At 37.7% G+C, this 13,513-nt stretch overlaps 1 protein-coding gene across 4 annotated transcripts in view; it reads right to left on the bottom strand.

Moving 5' to 3' along the window:
• Positions 1-13,513, bottom strand: part of plod1.S (procollagen-lysine, 2-oxoglutarate 5-dioxygenase 1 S homeolog) — a 47,865-nt gene that overhangs the window by 4,581 nt on the left and 29,771 nt on the right. For all 4 annotated transcript variants that reach the window (XM_041571263.1, XM_018227692.2, XM_041571264.1 and 1 more), the window contains 7 exons: positions 10,241-10,362; positions 7,025-7,129; positions 6,464-6,589; positions 5,496-5,637; positions 3,936-4,049; positions 1,978-2,043; positions 1,428-1,532 (listed from right to left, as the gene is read on the bottom strand). In XM_041571263.1, coding sequence (XP_041427197.1) covers positions 1,428-1,532; positions 1,978-2,043; positions 3,936-4,049; positions 5,496-5,637; positions 6,464-6,589; positions 7,025-7,129; positions 10,241-10,362 — 780 coding nt within the window. The remainder of the gene's footprint in view (positions 1-1,427; positions 1,533-1,977; positions 2,044-3,935; positions 4,050-5,495; positions 5,638-6,463; positions 6,590-7,024; positions 7,130-10,240; positions 10,363-13,513) is intronic.

Below are 13,513 nucleotides of genomic sequence, written 5' to 3'. Positions count from 1 at the left end.
AAAAAGTCTTTATTTCTGGTGAACAATCTGAATCCAACTGAAATGAGAGAAAGTGTTTTAATGTTCCACCTATAATGGCTGCCTTGCTTGTTGTAAAAAGTGCGTTGAGTCTCAGGAGAGAAAAGCACTATAAAATCATTTCTCTTCCTCCTAAAGTGGATATTTAGGCTTTGGGGGTAAGGAGGAGAATGAAAAGCTAAGACCTTGTGGCTTCAGTACTGGTTTACAAGACATCCCTGATTGCTCAATGAGCTGTTACTGTATACATCTAATCTGCTAGTAGGTTTATAGGATCACCAGATACTTCTTACTGTCAAGAACCTGGCTGATCAGAACTTGTTTAAGGCTATGGGCACACAGGCTGAAGGCTCCGGCTGTTGTCAGCCTGCATATTTTTTGCAGGCTAAGAGAGGATCTGCTCAGTGTCCCCCCTGCTCCATTTATTTGAATGTGATCAGCCTGTGTGCGCTTACACACAGTGGAGCTGAAGCCGACATCAGCTACTTTCAGGTGCCCTGTGTGGGACCACACAGGCTGATTGGATTCAAATAAATGGAACAGGGCACTGAGAAGATCTGCTTCTCTCAGCCTGCAAAAATACACAGGCTGACAACAGCCGGAGCTTTCAGCCTGTGTGCCCATAGTCTAAAGGTTTCCATGAGCCCAGAGGCTCTGTCCACTCAATGGTCATTGGTTTGCATGTGAGCACAGTGAATCGTATGAGCCACGGGGTGGCCCTTAGTACTTAAAACGACAGCTTTAATATTTGGCATTATCCAGTTGCACATACTACTAAAAAAGTGTATTTATGAAAATGGTTTATTTAAATGAAGCAGTGTTTTACATATGGGCTGTTTTATCCAATGTATTTTTTATAGAAACCTGTAATGTTCAGGGGTATAGGCGGTTTTATCCTATATATTTTTTATAGAAACCTGTAATGTTCAGGGGTATAGTTTCTTTGTATATAGGTCTATCATTGGGCATTGGCTGACTTTAAAAACACTTCCATTTTTTGGTGTTACTTTTCCTTTAAAGTAATTAAAATATAATGTACTGTTGCCATGCACTGGATTTTTGCATAGAAATCCACTCCAGCACCCAGGCCAATGCAGTGCCTGTCAATGTAGAGACACACTCAAGTGGATGAGAGCAAAGTGAACTATATAAATATGCTGCTGTGTAACCATGTGGATAGTGAAAATGACAAAATGCACATGTTACACAGCAGATTAACTATGTAAAGTACAATGGCTTTATATTCCATCGTAAAACTAGTGCCATACGGGTGCCCAAATCAGCCTGCTGATCCTACACGAGTTGACATGCATGACCATATGGTGGGGCAGTATGGCATCAGTCAAACTGCCAAATCAAATCTGACTATCTATGACTATAGATGAATTAAATAATATGTATCCTCTGACCGTGTTACTACCAGTTGACCACTTGCCAAAGCTCTCCATTTCTTCTACTATCTCATTGCAGGTTGTCTCTGTAAATACTGGAAACCAGTACACATCTGGGCAGGGCTGCAAGACACAGTTAAGAACATCACCTATAGTTATATATTACCATCTTCCAAATAAAAAATGCTGGAATAGTAACTTATATGTAGATTTATTAAGAATAAAAATTGGAGCAGAAAGATTACATCATGGTAGCAATTCCTTTAAGAAAACATCTGTGTTTGGTTTATGCATTTTATAAGCGAAAGTTCACCCTTAAATTAAGTTTTAGGATGATGTAGACAGGGCTTGAATATTAAAATAAATAATGAAAAGTAACAATAATGTTATAGCCTCATAGAGCAATAGTTTTCAGCTGCAGGGTCAGTGACCACAATATGCAAGCTGGAAAGGGGGAGAAGAGGAAGACAAATAATGAAGACCAACAAAGTTGGTAAGACTAGAACAATCTATAACATACTCAATATTTATAGATTGTATCCAACTGAATACCACACTTTTTACTTACCATTTCAACTAATTTTCCTTTTAATGCTTCTGAATGATTATGATGAATATATTTTTCTTTCCAGTCCTGGAAAATAAAAATCAGATATCACAGACATTGGGGCAGATTTGCTAAAGTGGCTAACGTTAGCAACAGGCGCAGACAACAATTCGCTAGCAAAAGAGACCATCGCTAGCGTTTATTCGCACTTTATCGCCAGGCGACTTTCTGCTCAGGTGAATGGTCATTGCTCCGCAAATTCACTAAATTGCGGATTTTACTGAATGTTGCCTCTTTCACCATAGTTGACTTTGCCACCTCAGATCAGGCGAACTGCTAAAATGAAGTTAGATCTTCCTCAATCTTACGTCACTTACATCATATCCTGCCTGCCGAAAATACATTAAAGTTGAAAAAACGCTGGCGACTTTTCCTTTTTTTAAGCGGAATGGCCTGCAAAAGTTCTGAATTAAACTTTTTTGGGTTAACATTTTTCTCCAGACATTTGAGGGCCATGGGACATTCATTTTACAGTGGGCTCATGTCTAGGGCCTTATATGATCTCTTTTGTCTTTATTAAGGTTCCTTGGACATTTGTAATAAAAAGTGGCCACTTCAAGCATTTGAACCAACTCTCTAATAAAGACGTCCATACAACTTTAATGTACACGAACGCTAGTGAATCTTCGCTATGAAATGCTCACACTGAAGAAGTGAAAAGCCACCAGCGTTCAGCACCCAGGACGCAACTTTTATGAATTAGCGTAGTGGTATAGAATTTGCGCCCGGTGAAGCAGTCGCTGCCGACAATTTGCCCTTTAGTAAATCTGCCCCATAGACTCTACTTTTCCCATGTGCGCAAGACTGGCCCCAGGCCCGGATTTGTGGAGAGGCCACCAAGGCCCGGGCCTAGGGCAGCAAGATTTTAGGGGGTGGCATGCTGCCCAATCACACCCACATTGGTTCAAAAACACTGGGGACGCGCAGGAGATACAATAGTTTTTTTAATTTTCTGTGCGCCATTCCCAATTGCTCTGGTCCCGATGATGAAAATGCTGCCTTAGGGGCACCCGTTATGTAAATCCGGCCCTGACTGGCCCACACAAACTGACTGAAAACCAATGGCAATTCATTGATTAAAACAAATAGTTGCTCTTATAACTCTGAGTTTATATGCATGGGAATATTTAGTAAATTATGTTTTTGTGTCTGTGTGTGAATGTCAATATATTCAACAGATTTTGTGTAAAAAAACGTGCTTCTATCAATTTCTATAATTTAAAAAAGATTTTCTTTAATTTCTTATAAAGCTCCAATGTCTTATTTTATCATTATTACCATCCTCTTACTCCCTTGTACTGAGAAGAGTTAATTTAAATAGGCATACAAGTCTCTATATAAACAAGCCCCTCCATTTCCTCAGTACAGAACTTTTTAAAGTTTTTTTTTTTATATATAAATGATTTCCTCCTCAGGTAGGGGTAACAATTTTAAGAGAGGTGTCCTTTAACTTTACATAGCAATGCTATCTACAGAGTTTGGTGAGCTGATTCATTCTGATCAGGTTTTTATGTTCTCCTTGTATCTGTGTGAGTCTCCTCTAGGTAGCTCAAATTCTTTTTACTCTACAAAAACATCCAGGCAGATTGACTGGCCCATTATGTAAATAACCCTAGTGCACGTGTGTTGCATGACTAATAAAATAATACAGAACTTGTAAGCTCCTTGGGGGATAGGGATTAATGAAAATGTCTGTAAAGCATCTCAACCTTGATGCTGCTATATAAGTAAAGGTTAATAATATATCTTATAAATGCAGTTTAACTACTGTACTATATTTGTGCAGAATTTTGAAAACAAAGAAATATTATAGTCCCAAAAGTAAGATCCCCAAGATAACATACATTTAAGACAAGATACAATTAATAACCTTCTCTAAATAAAATAAGATCCCTGCAACTTATCCTTCATGACCTTACCTCTGTATTTTCAAAAATCTCCCAAAGATCATTATGTAGATGAGTTGTTTTGTAATTCTTCAGGGAAAGGATGTGGCCAAATTCCTGTCTGTTTGTAACAAACATAAAGACTCCCTGCAACCAAAAGACACTTTGTGGTCAGAACATTAAAATACATGAAGGCACAAAGACAATGTATAGCCTATAATGAATTCTCAAGCTTCTGTGCTTGATTTGACAAGATGATATCAGATGTAGAGCCAAAACATAGCATAAAAGAAAATCCATTTAAGGGGAAGTTTACCTTTACATTAGCTTTAAGAATGCTGCAGACAGTGCTAATCTTAGGCAATTAGCAATCAGTTTTTATTTTTGTTACTATTACTATTATTTTGTTTTTTTGCTCAGCAGAAATCCAGCTCGGAATTTCAGCAGCTATCTTACAATATGAGTCACATTTACTCTAGAACTAGGCAGTGGTTTGAATGAGAGAATTTAAGAAAACTTGAATAGATAGATAAGTAATAAAAAGTAACAATAACAAAATTGTAGTGGCAGCTGACGAGGTCAGCGACCCCCATTCAAAGGCAGGGAATAGACAAAAGAGGAAGGCTAATCATTCAAAAACTAAACTAAAAATGAGAGAAGGTAATACCACATGGAGCAACAAGTATGGTGAAATATGTTGTATAAGCTCTTGAAAGACTGCCTTGGTATCAATACTTCCCTCTCACCATAGAATTTCTTTGTCATCTGATTTCAAAGAGCTAAACTATACATTCAAGTTAAGACTTAATCAAAACGTGAATCAAGTATGCCTTCACAAGATGGCAAGAACTTTTCCCAGGATTTCTGTTCTGTACATGCACCTAATCTAAATTTGTGTAGGGGTTACCTGGAAGCCAATGGGCAAGCTGTGCATGAAGGAACCCCAGGCCAGTGGGCTTTTTAAAGGGGAGAAGCACCAGCTCAGGATAAGCGTTAAGTGATTAGATTTGCTAAGAGATATCTAAGCTTTCCTTTACCTTCTGATTTCATACTACCATCACCAAGTAGAACATCACATACAACACAAGAGCCATGCATATCCTGTAAATGATATCCTTATAAATGGTGCTTAGGGATGTCACATGACTAGTCGACACTTTTCTATTATAAAAAATAACGTGCCTCCTGTTCTGTGATAAAAGAATTTTAGAGGTCACCATGGAGTTGCACAACCTGTATAAATGCACCTGGCCTTCTGCCTCATGCCTTTATATGGTCATGGCGACTTTGAATATCCTTATATTTTACAAAACGGTTTTATATATATATATATATATATATATATATATATATATATATATATATATATATATATATATATATATATATATATATATATTATTAAAGATAAAAGCAGGTATGGTCTTTCTCCCCCCAAAGATAATACTTTTTTTACTTAAAAAGTGTCTCTTTAATTAGCGTTACAGTTCAATTGTGCAAAACAGGTTTTCCCAGGGGGCTATATGTTGGAGTGCTAGGGTTACATTTTTGTAATCTATATACACACACACGTTTGCCTTCTCTAATACAGACCTGTTGGCGGACATTATGACAGAACGCCATGTCAGAGTCCAAGGTACCACTGTGGAACAGGTCATTCTGATTTAGTTTAGACCTTAGAATGCTTCCTTTCACCAAATAAACACTGGAGATATAAGGGACATTCCAGACGCCACTAAAAAAAAAACAGAACAACAACAATAAATGAAATTCACTTTAGATAACTCGGAACTTTAAAGAAAGTTTTAGGACCTGCTAAATGCAAAATTATGTACATGCAAAATTAAAAAAGGTACTGGTGAAATGATCTTGTTATCCTAAAGCAAGACACATTTGACGCCACCTTGTGACAGGAGATACTACAGACACAATTCATGCACAGAACAAAAAAAGTGCAATGCAGCAAACATTAGATAGATAGATAGATAGATAGATAGATAGATAGATAGATAGATAGATAGATAGATAGATAGATAGATAGGCAGATAGACAGATCGACAAACACATTTTTCTCTTGTATACTAGGTACAACTCTCCTATCCTCTCAATGGCCTTCTCTCTGTCTTATCCTTTAAAATGCATGCTGTTCAGCTATGTTATGCCACCATCTTGCATTCAACAGAAATGTAAGTAATACATACAAATACATATATAGTTACTGATTTATGTTATGTTTTATTATAGACTAGGGGAAAACCTAGGGAGCTGACAATTATGGGCCTGTATGATAGGGTGAGGAACATACCATGCCCCCTCCTTCCCATTGTAGAAGAAACTTGTGTCTATCCTGACAGTTATCACTAAATCCACAGGAGCTTAAAAAATAACATTCAGTTCTTAATATTTCCATTGAGCAAGATTATGGAGAAAATAACGGTATAGTGGCCCTAAGGAATATAAATGCCTATCATATGAAGTATGGTTACCCCATGACTATAAACATATGCATACATTTGACAAAATACAGAGTAAATGTGAATAAAGTTAAACACTGCACATACTTTCTTTGTCTCTGAACAACGTCTATGTAATCCTCAGATCGAGCATAATATCCATCGGAATTTAAGGCTCCCCAAAAGTTTGACCACAAGTTTGCATTTCGGCTCACCAATGGGGCAATTACAGACCTATAATAAAAAAAAAAAACAATGTTACAAAACAAATACTGTAAGTTATCATGAGAATAATTAATAGTCCACATGCATATCAATCAGACTAGATACTAACCTTGATTCTGAAAAGAAGTGTTTAAAATGTTATTCTTGCTTGGTTACTTCTAAGTCTGAAATATGTTACTCTCTGAAATGCTACGTAAGTACACTACAACAATGGTCAGAGCTCTATTTATGGCTATAAATGACTTATCTTCATACCCTGCTAGACAAAGCAGTTTATTTTGATTAGTTATATTAATTAAAATGTAGGTAATTCTCTACCCATGTTTTGCGGAACACTTATTAAAAAATAAAGGGCAAATAGCTCAGTTATAAATATTTAAGCTTCAACACTTCAGCTCAGTAAAGATTTTGCAACTCACATCCTATAAAACATTTCTAACATACTTGTTTTGTTCTATGAGGCTCCGAAGAACATTGGTGTTTTTCAGCACTACCGGGGCATCAATACTGAAGTAATATTCACACTCTGGAGTTTGCCGGCACATATCCCTAAAAGTAAAGATCATACGTCACAGATTCTAGAAAGAGTGCAGAGTAAAGGAAGCTTTTTTCAGTTTGCTTTAGGACTGCTTCTAAAACATGGATACATCTATGGGACCTACCACCAACACAAGTAAGGCAACATGTTGACTCATTCTAATGTATTCAAACAAATCATCAATAAGAAAGGACACTAATCTGAACAAAGAATACATTTAGAATTATTATACCTCAAAATCATAATCACAAATCTCTTCCTTTTAATATATAACATGCCTTATGGAAACAGTAATTTTTCAGCAGTGACATAAAGTTTATTGGATTAACAGAAAATATGCAATATGCATCATAACAAAATTAGACAGGTGCATAGAGATATTACATCAATACTTAGTTGAGCCTCCTTGTGCAAATGTAACAGTCTCTAGACAACTCCTAAACCTTTGATGAATGTCTGGATTTTGGATGGCTGTATTTTTGACCATTAGTCCATACAAAATCTCTCCAGTTCAGTTAAATTTGATGGCTACTGAGCATGGACAGCCTGCTTCAAATAATCCAATAAGTTTTCGATGATATTCAAGTCGGGGGAATGTGACAGCCATTCCAGAATATTGTACTTCTCCATCTGCATAAATGCTTTTGTAGATTTTGCGGTGTGTGGCCATTGTCTTGTTGGAATATCCAACCCCTGTGTAACTTCAACTTTTTGACTGATGCTTGAACATTATCCTGAAAAATGTGTTGATATTCGGTTAAATTCATCCAACCCTCGACTTTAACAAGGGCCCCAGTCACTGAACTAGCCACACAGCCCCATAGCAGATTCTTGGAATTTCTTCTTACGCCATACAAAGTGCATTGTTATGACCAAAAAAACACATTTTTTGTCTCATCAGTCCAAAGCACTTTGTTCCAAAATGACTGTGGCTTGTCTAAATGAGTTTTTGCATACAACAAGCGACTGTGTTTGTGGCATAGACATTTTTCTTGGCCTGCCAGACCTGGGTTCTACAGCAAATGTGCCCGTGGCCTTCCATTTCCTGATTACATTCCTTACTGGCAGTTTAAAACCTCTGAGATAGCTTTTTGTAGCCTTCCCCTAAACTATGATACTGAACAATCTTTTTTTTTTCAGATCTTTTGAGAGTTTGCTTTGAGGATCCCATGCTGTCACTCTTCAGAGGAGAGTCAAACAGAAGCACAACTTGCAATTGGCCACCTTAAATACCTTTTCTCATGACTGGACACACCTCCCTATGAAGTTCAATGCCTAATGAGTTAATCCAACAAATTTGGTGTTGCCAGTAATCAGTATTGAGCAGTTTCATGCATTCAAATTAGCAAAATTACAAATTTTTGCACAGCCATTTTCACATTTGATTTAAATTTCATACAAATGAATACTGCTTCATTAAAAATCTTTGTTCAGAAAACACCCCAGTACTCAGATGTTCCTGGGAGATGACAGACATACCACTGTTATCTTTTTTTTTGATAGTGGAGTAAATTATTATGCAGGCTGAGAGGGGTTCCCAAAGATAGTTTCTTATATAATTTGGTGTTAACACAAGCAAAATGGTGTTAACCACACCAAAAATATACATTGTTTTCATATTGTCTTAAAGAGGGCCTGTCACCTTTAGAAATAATTCCACATTATTTCTATCATGTTTGCCAAGCAAATTAAACTATACTTACACTATATACATTATTTAAAGGGGACCTGGCAGCCTAAGAAACAATTCCAAATTATTTTCTATCATGTTAGTTGAGCAAAATAAACTTTACTTAGACTATATTTATTATTTAAATTGTGTTTCCTTCAGTCTTGGAATTATACTATCACAGCAAGCAAGCAGCAGCCATTTTGTGGACACTGTTATTAAGATAAATTGTGTATCACCCCAAAATCTTGTGTAAGCATGAGAATAGGGAACCTAATGCTCATACACAGTGCCCTACATAATTGTAGGGATGTGGAGGGAAGGGGCAATGTTAGAAGTGCAGTGACATGTAGGAAGGGCTGAATGGAAAGTGAAAGTAATTGACTGCCCCACATCTATGCCTCAGGCATAGAGGAGGGGCAGTTAATTTTTTATGGACAGCTCAGATATTTAAACACCTTTATAACAGGTATGGAAGTTTTAATGATATAAATAATTTGTGTTTCATGTTTTTGCAAAGGACTTTCATTATGCAGCTTTTTATGTGTAGGTGACAGGTCCGCTTTAAATCTTGTTTCCTTCAGTTTTGGAATTACACAATCACAGTAAGCTGGCAGGTACAATTTTGTGGACACTGTTAATAAGGCAAATTTTGTATCATCCAAAAATCCTCTCTATTCACCAGAATGGGGTACCTAATGCCTCTGACCAAGCACAGACTACACAATTATAGGCGAGGTGGGAGGGTGAATGAGAGAAGTGCAGTGATATATAGGAAGTGCAGAATGGAAAGTGAGGCATTGAGGCAGGGCAGGCAATACATGATTGACAATTAATATTTTGAAAAACCTTTTATAACAGGTATGGGAGTTTTAATAAAGAAAAGAATTTGGGTTTCATGTCTAACTTGAAAATGGCATTAATTATACAGCTTTTTTGTGTCTGTATGACAGGCCCCCTTTAAAGGAGAAGGAAACCCTGTAGAAAAAAACCCCATACCCTCCTCCCCCCAGGCTAACTGCGGGTTTTTCTCTACAGGGTTTCCTTCTCCTTTAAGTAGTTGTATTTGTGTAGTTTTTAAACCATGCTCCAAATTCATAAAAGCAGCAGCTTTTGTGACTTTGATGTTCATTTATGATTGTCTATTGATATATGATACAACATTTTTAGACTTGTTCCTTTCTGCTTTGGTTCTCTGTATGATCACAGCATTTTGATTAAGAAATACTGAATTAAATATCAAAATTAGTAGAAAATACTAGCAAAGAGAGAAATGACCGATATTGACAATAATAATTATATTAAATAGTACATATGAATTAGTACTTATATCAAACTACTACATGATGTCTATATTCAATGCATATTATTATACATATTTAATAAGGCTTTACAATGTTGTACAACAGGTGAAATGTTTTTTTATAGAAATTAGATGTGTATTTGTACTTACATTCCTTTATTACGGGCATCAGCAAAGTCTGAGTTTTCCTCTGGCCCCACAGTTTTAACAAAGTTGTATTGTGTACCATGGTCCTGCAGAAAATGTTCTACCCGTTTCTGGTGATGAGGTTCCTGTGCATAAAGTACACAAAGCTCATTCATACAACTTTAATGGTCTCCATCAATGGTGAAGAACAGGAAATTACTTCCAAACATGCACGTAGAACTGGATTAGACTGAAATATTTCAGTCCCTAAAACCTCTACAGACTACAATATGCAAACAACTTCAATACAACATGTGCATTTTTCTTAACACAGCTGCCACAAATATTTATGCTGGTTTGAAATAAACTTTTTCCCAGAACAGGGAATACAAAAAAAGTTTGGTTTTAACGTCAGACCCTTGTAGCAGCACAGAGACCAAATTTCAGATTTATCAGTAAGGGAATATAGTTGGGATTATGGCATGATACCAAAATAATATTCTAGCTATTTATGTAAAAAAAACAACAATTCAGAGTATTGGTACAAAACTTTTTTAATCAAGCAACATTGTATAAATCAGTATTGGTTTGGTCTATTATAAGTGATCAAAAGAAATAATACTTTTTAACATAACTATTAAAAATATGTATGAGTAAACTAATAAGAAAATAATAAAGTATGTAGAGATAATTATTCACAATGCCTTGCTAGTACTGATTCACAATATCAGTTATCAAGGAATACCCACTGTGCAGGTTTCTAAGATAAAACTAATACATAAAACTACAGATACATATATGGAAGTGAGATGGCCACACTCATTCTGACAAGCTTCACAGATATCTGGTCATTTTGATAATGAATCCTTACTGAAGGCAAAAAAAATTCTATAGGTTTTAAAAAATGTTTTTTTAGTAGACTTGAAATGGTATGGTGATCCAAATTAAGGAAAGGCCCCACGTCCTGAGCATTCCGGATAAAAGATCCCATACCTGTATTATGGAAACTGGTTGGTTAGTTGACTGGGCTTTCAAAATGTCATCTAAGTATGCACTATATCTTCCAGTGAATTTTGCAAAGGCAGATGAGGAGGTGAAGAGGAACTGCAGACAACGTTAATTTACTGTACACAATCAACCTATTTATGCCTTTATAGCAATGTCCCCTCTAATTCCTTCTTGACTATATGCGCAAAAAAAATATTTTGTGCTCTGGTCAGAATACAAAATTTTGTGTTTTCACACAAAATTCTTTGTTCCAATTTAGAGTGAACATTGCTTTATAGTTCCACTAGTGTTTATGTGCTCTGTGTGCACTAGTGCTATGTGTGCTGCCTCAGAGATCACCTGACCAGAAATACTGCAGCTCTAACAGGAAGAAGCTTAGAAGCAAAAGACACAACTCTGTCTGTTAATCGGGTCATGTGACCTAACATGTACGGTTTGTTTGGTATGTTTGTGGGCACCGTGAATCCTACAATCCCAGAGGGCGGCCCTTATTTTTAAAATGCCAATTTTCTATTTATAATTACCCAATGGCACATACTACTAAAAAGTGTATTATTCAAGTATTCATCTCATGTTGTTCGGAAGTTAATACCTCTATATGTCTTGGCAGTGCTATGTGGACAGGTGGATTACAGTCCTGTGTCCATTTCAGTGGCGGACACAGTGCCTTCTCTGGACTTCCTGGACACATGCAGGTGTTGCCATTAATTCTCCTTAGACGCTTCCGCCAACCTTGGACCTTATTGTGCACTGGACGTCTCATGCTCCATATACACACAGTGCTATATTTTCCTTGGGACTGCATGTTAGCTTTCAGTTCTAAAACACCGCTTATTTCAATATCCTATGAACCGTTGACCTATCACCACGGAAGCTCTTTGGCCACAACAAGATTTGGAACAAGCTTGTCGAGGGCAACCAAACTCCCCAGTTGATCTTATGTTTGGGATCCTAAGCCCACCAGACTGTGAGGGTTGGGCAGGGTGGGGGGCAGTTGGGTGGGGGTTTTATTTTTGTGAATGTTGTTTTAACTATGTCTTTTCTGCCTCATTTCAGTCTTTCTTTCCTTCTTCTCTTTCCCTCCCCGGCTGGATAACAATGTATGTATATGGCGGGCTGATGAGTCGCAGGGTGTCCGGAAGCCTGAAATGTATTCATCTTAGTGTGAGTACCCATCCCATTTACACAACACCAAATGGCTGCTGTTAAGTTAATATCTTGGAATGTTCGGGGTCTTAACGATAAGGTAAAGCGGGCATTAGTTTTCAATTATCTTAAATCTTATACCCCCCACATTCTCTTACTTCAGGAGACCCACTTAGTTGGGAGTCGGGTCTTGGCTCTCCGGAAACCGTGGGTTGCGTATATTCATCATACTACATATTCCACTTATGCTAGGGGCACCTCGGTCCTGGTTAGGAAAGGTTTCCCATTTGATCTTATGGAGGTGCGTTCGGACAGATCGGGCAGATATCAAATTTTGGCGTGTGCTATAGCTGGGTTTCCCATCCTCATAGCTAACATTTACATTCCTCCCCCCTTCGCAGACACAATACTTCATGACCTATATCAAACATTGATGCAATTGCCCCCTGCCCCGGTATGTATCATGGGGGACTTTAACAACTGTTGTAACCCTCTGTTGGATAGACTGTCCGCTCCTACAGTAACTACCTCTAAACTTGCTGATTGGGCCCGGGCATACAATTTGGTGGATGTATGGCGCTGGAAGTACCCCGAGCGCAGGCAATTCTCCTGTTATTCTACTACCTATCAGTCATTCTCTCGAATAGATCTTGCACTGCTTTCTTCGGACCTCCTCCCTAAAGTTCGAGAGGTTGGATATCTGCCACGGGGAATCTCAGATCATGCCCCTTTGCTTCTTTCGTTAGACCTTCTCTCTGACCCCTCACATAGAACTTGGAGGCTAAGTCCATACTGGTTGAAGGTCCCTAGTGTGGTCGGGGAATCCGCTGATTCTGTCACACAATATTGGAGTGTGAATTATGGCTCTGCGGATCCCTCAACTACCTGGGAGGCTTTTAAGGCAGTCTCCCGAGGTTCCCTAATGGCTGCAGTGGCCAGAGCTAGGAACACTTCTAAGGAAACCCTACACCACCTTGAAATGGCAGCTACCCAATTTGAAACGGAATATATTGGTAATCCCACGCCACAGACGCATGGGGAATTCACTGCTGCTCTTAGGCGCCTCAGTTTGCATAGGTTAGAGCTGACTAAAAAGCAACTTTTACACGCCACCAGCACTACGTTTGCATATGGTGATAAAAA

This window comes from Xenopus laevis, chromosome 7S (assembly GCF_017654675.1).
Source record: "Xenopus laevis strain J_2021 chromosome 7S, Xenopus_laevis_v10.1, whole genome shotgun sequence".
Classification (NCBI taxonomy): Eukaryota; Metazoa; Chordata; class Amphibia; order Anura; family Pipidae; genus Xenopus; species Xenopus laevis.
The sequence above is the reverse complement of the archived record's forward strand: the minus strand, read 5'-3'. Positions and strand labels throughout refer to the sequence as shown.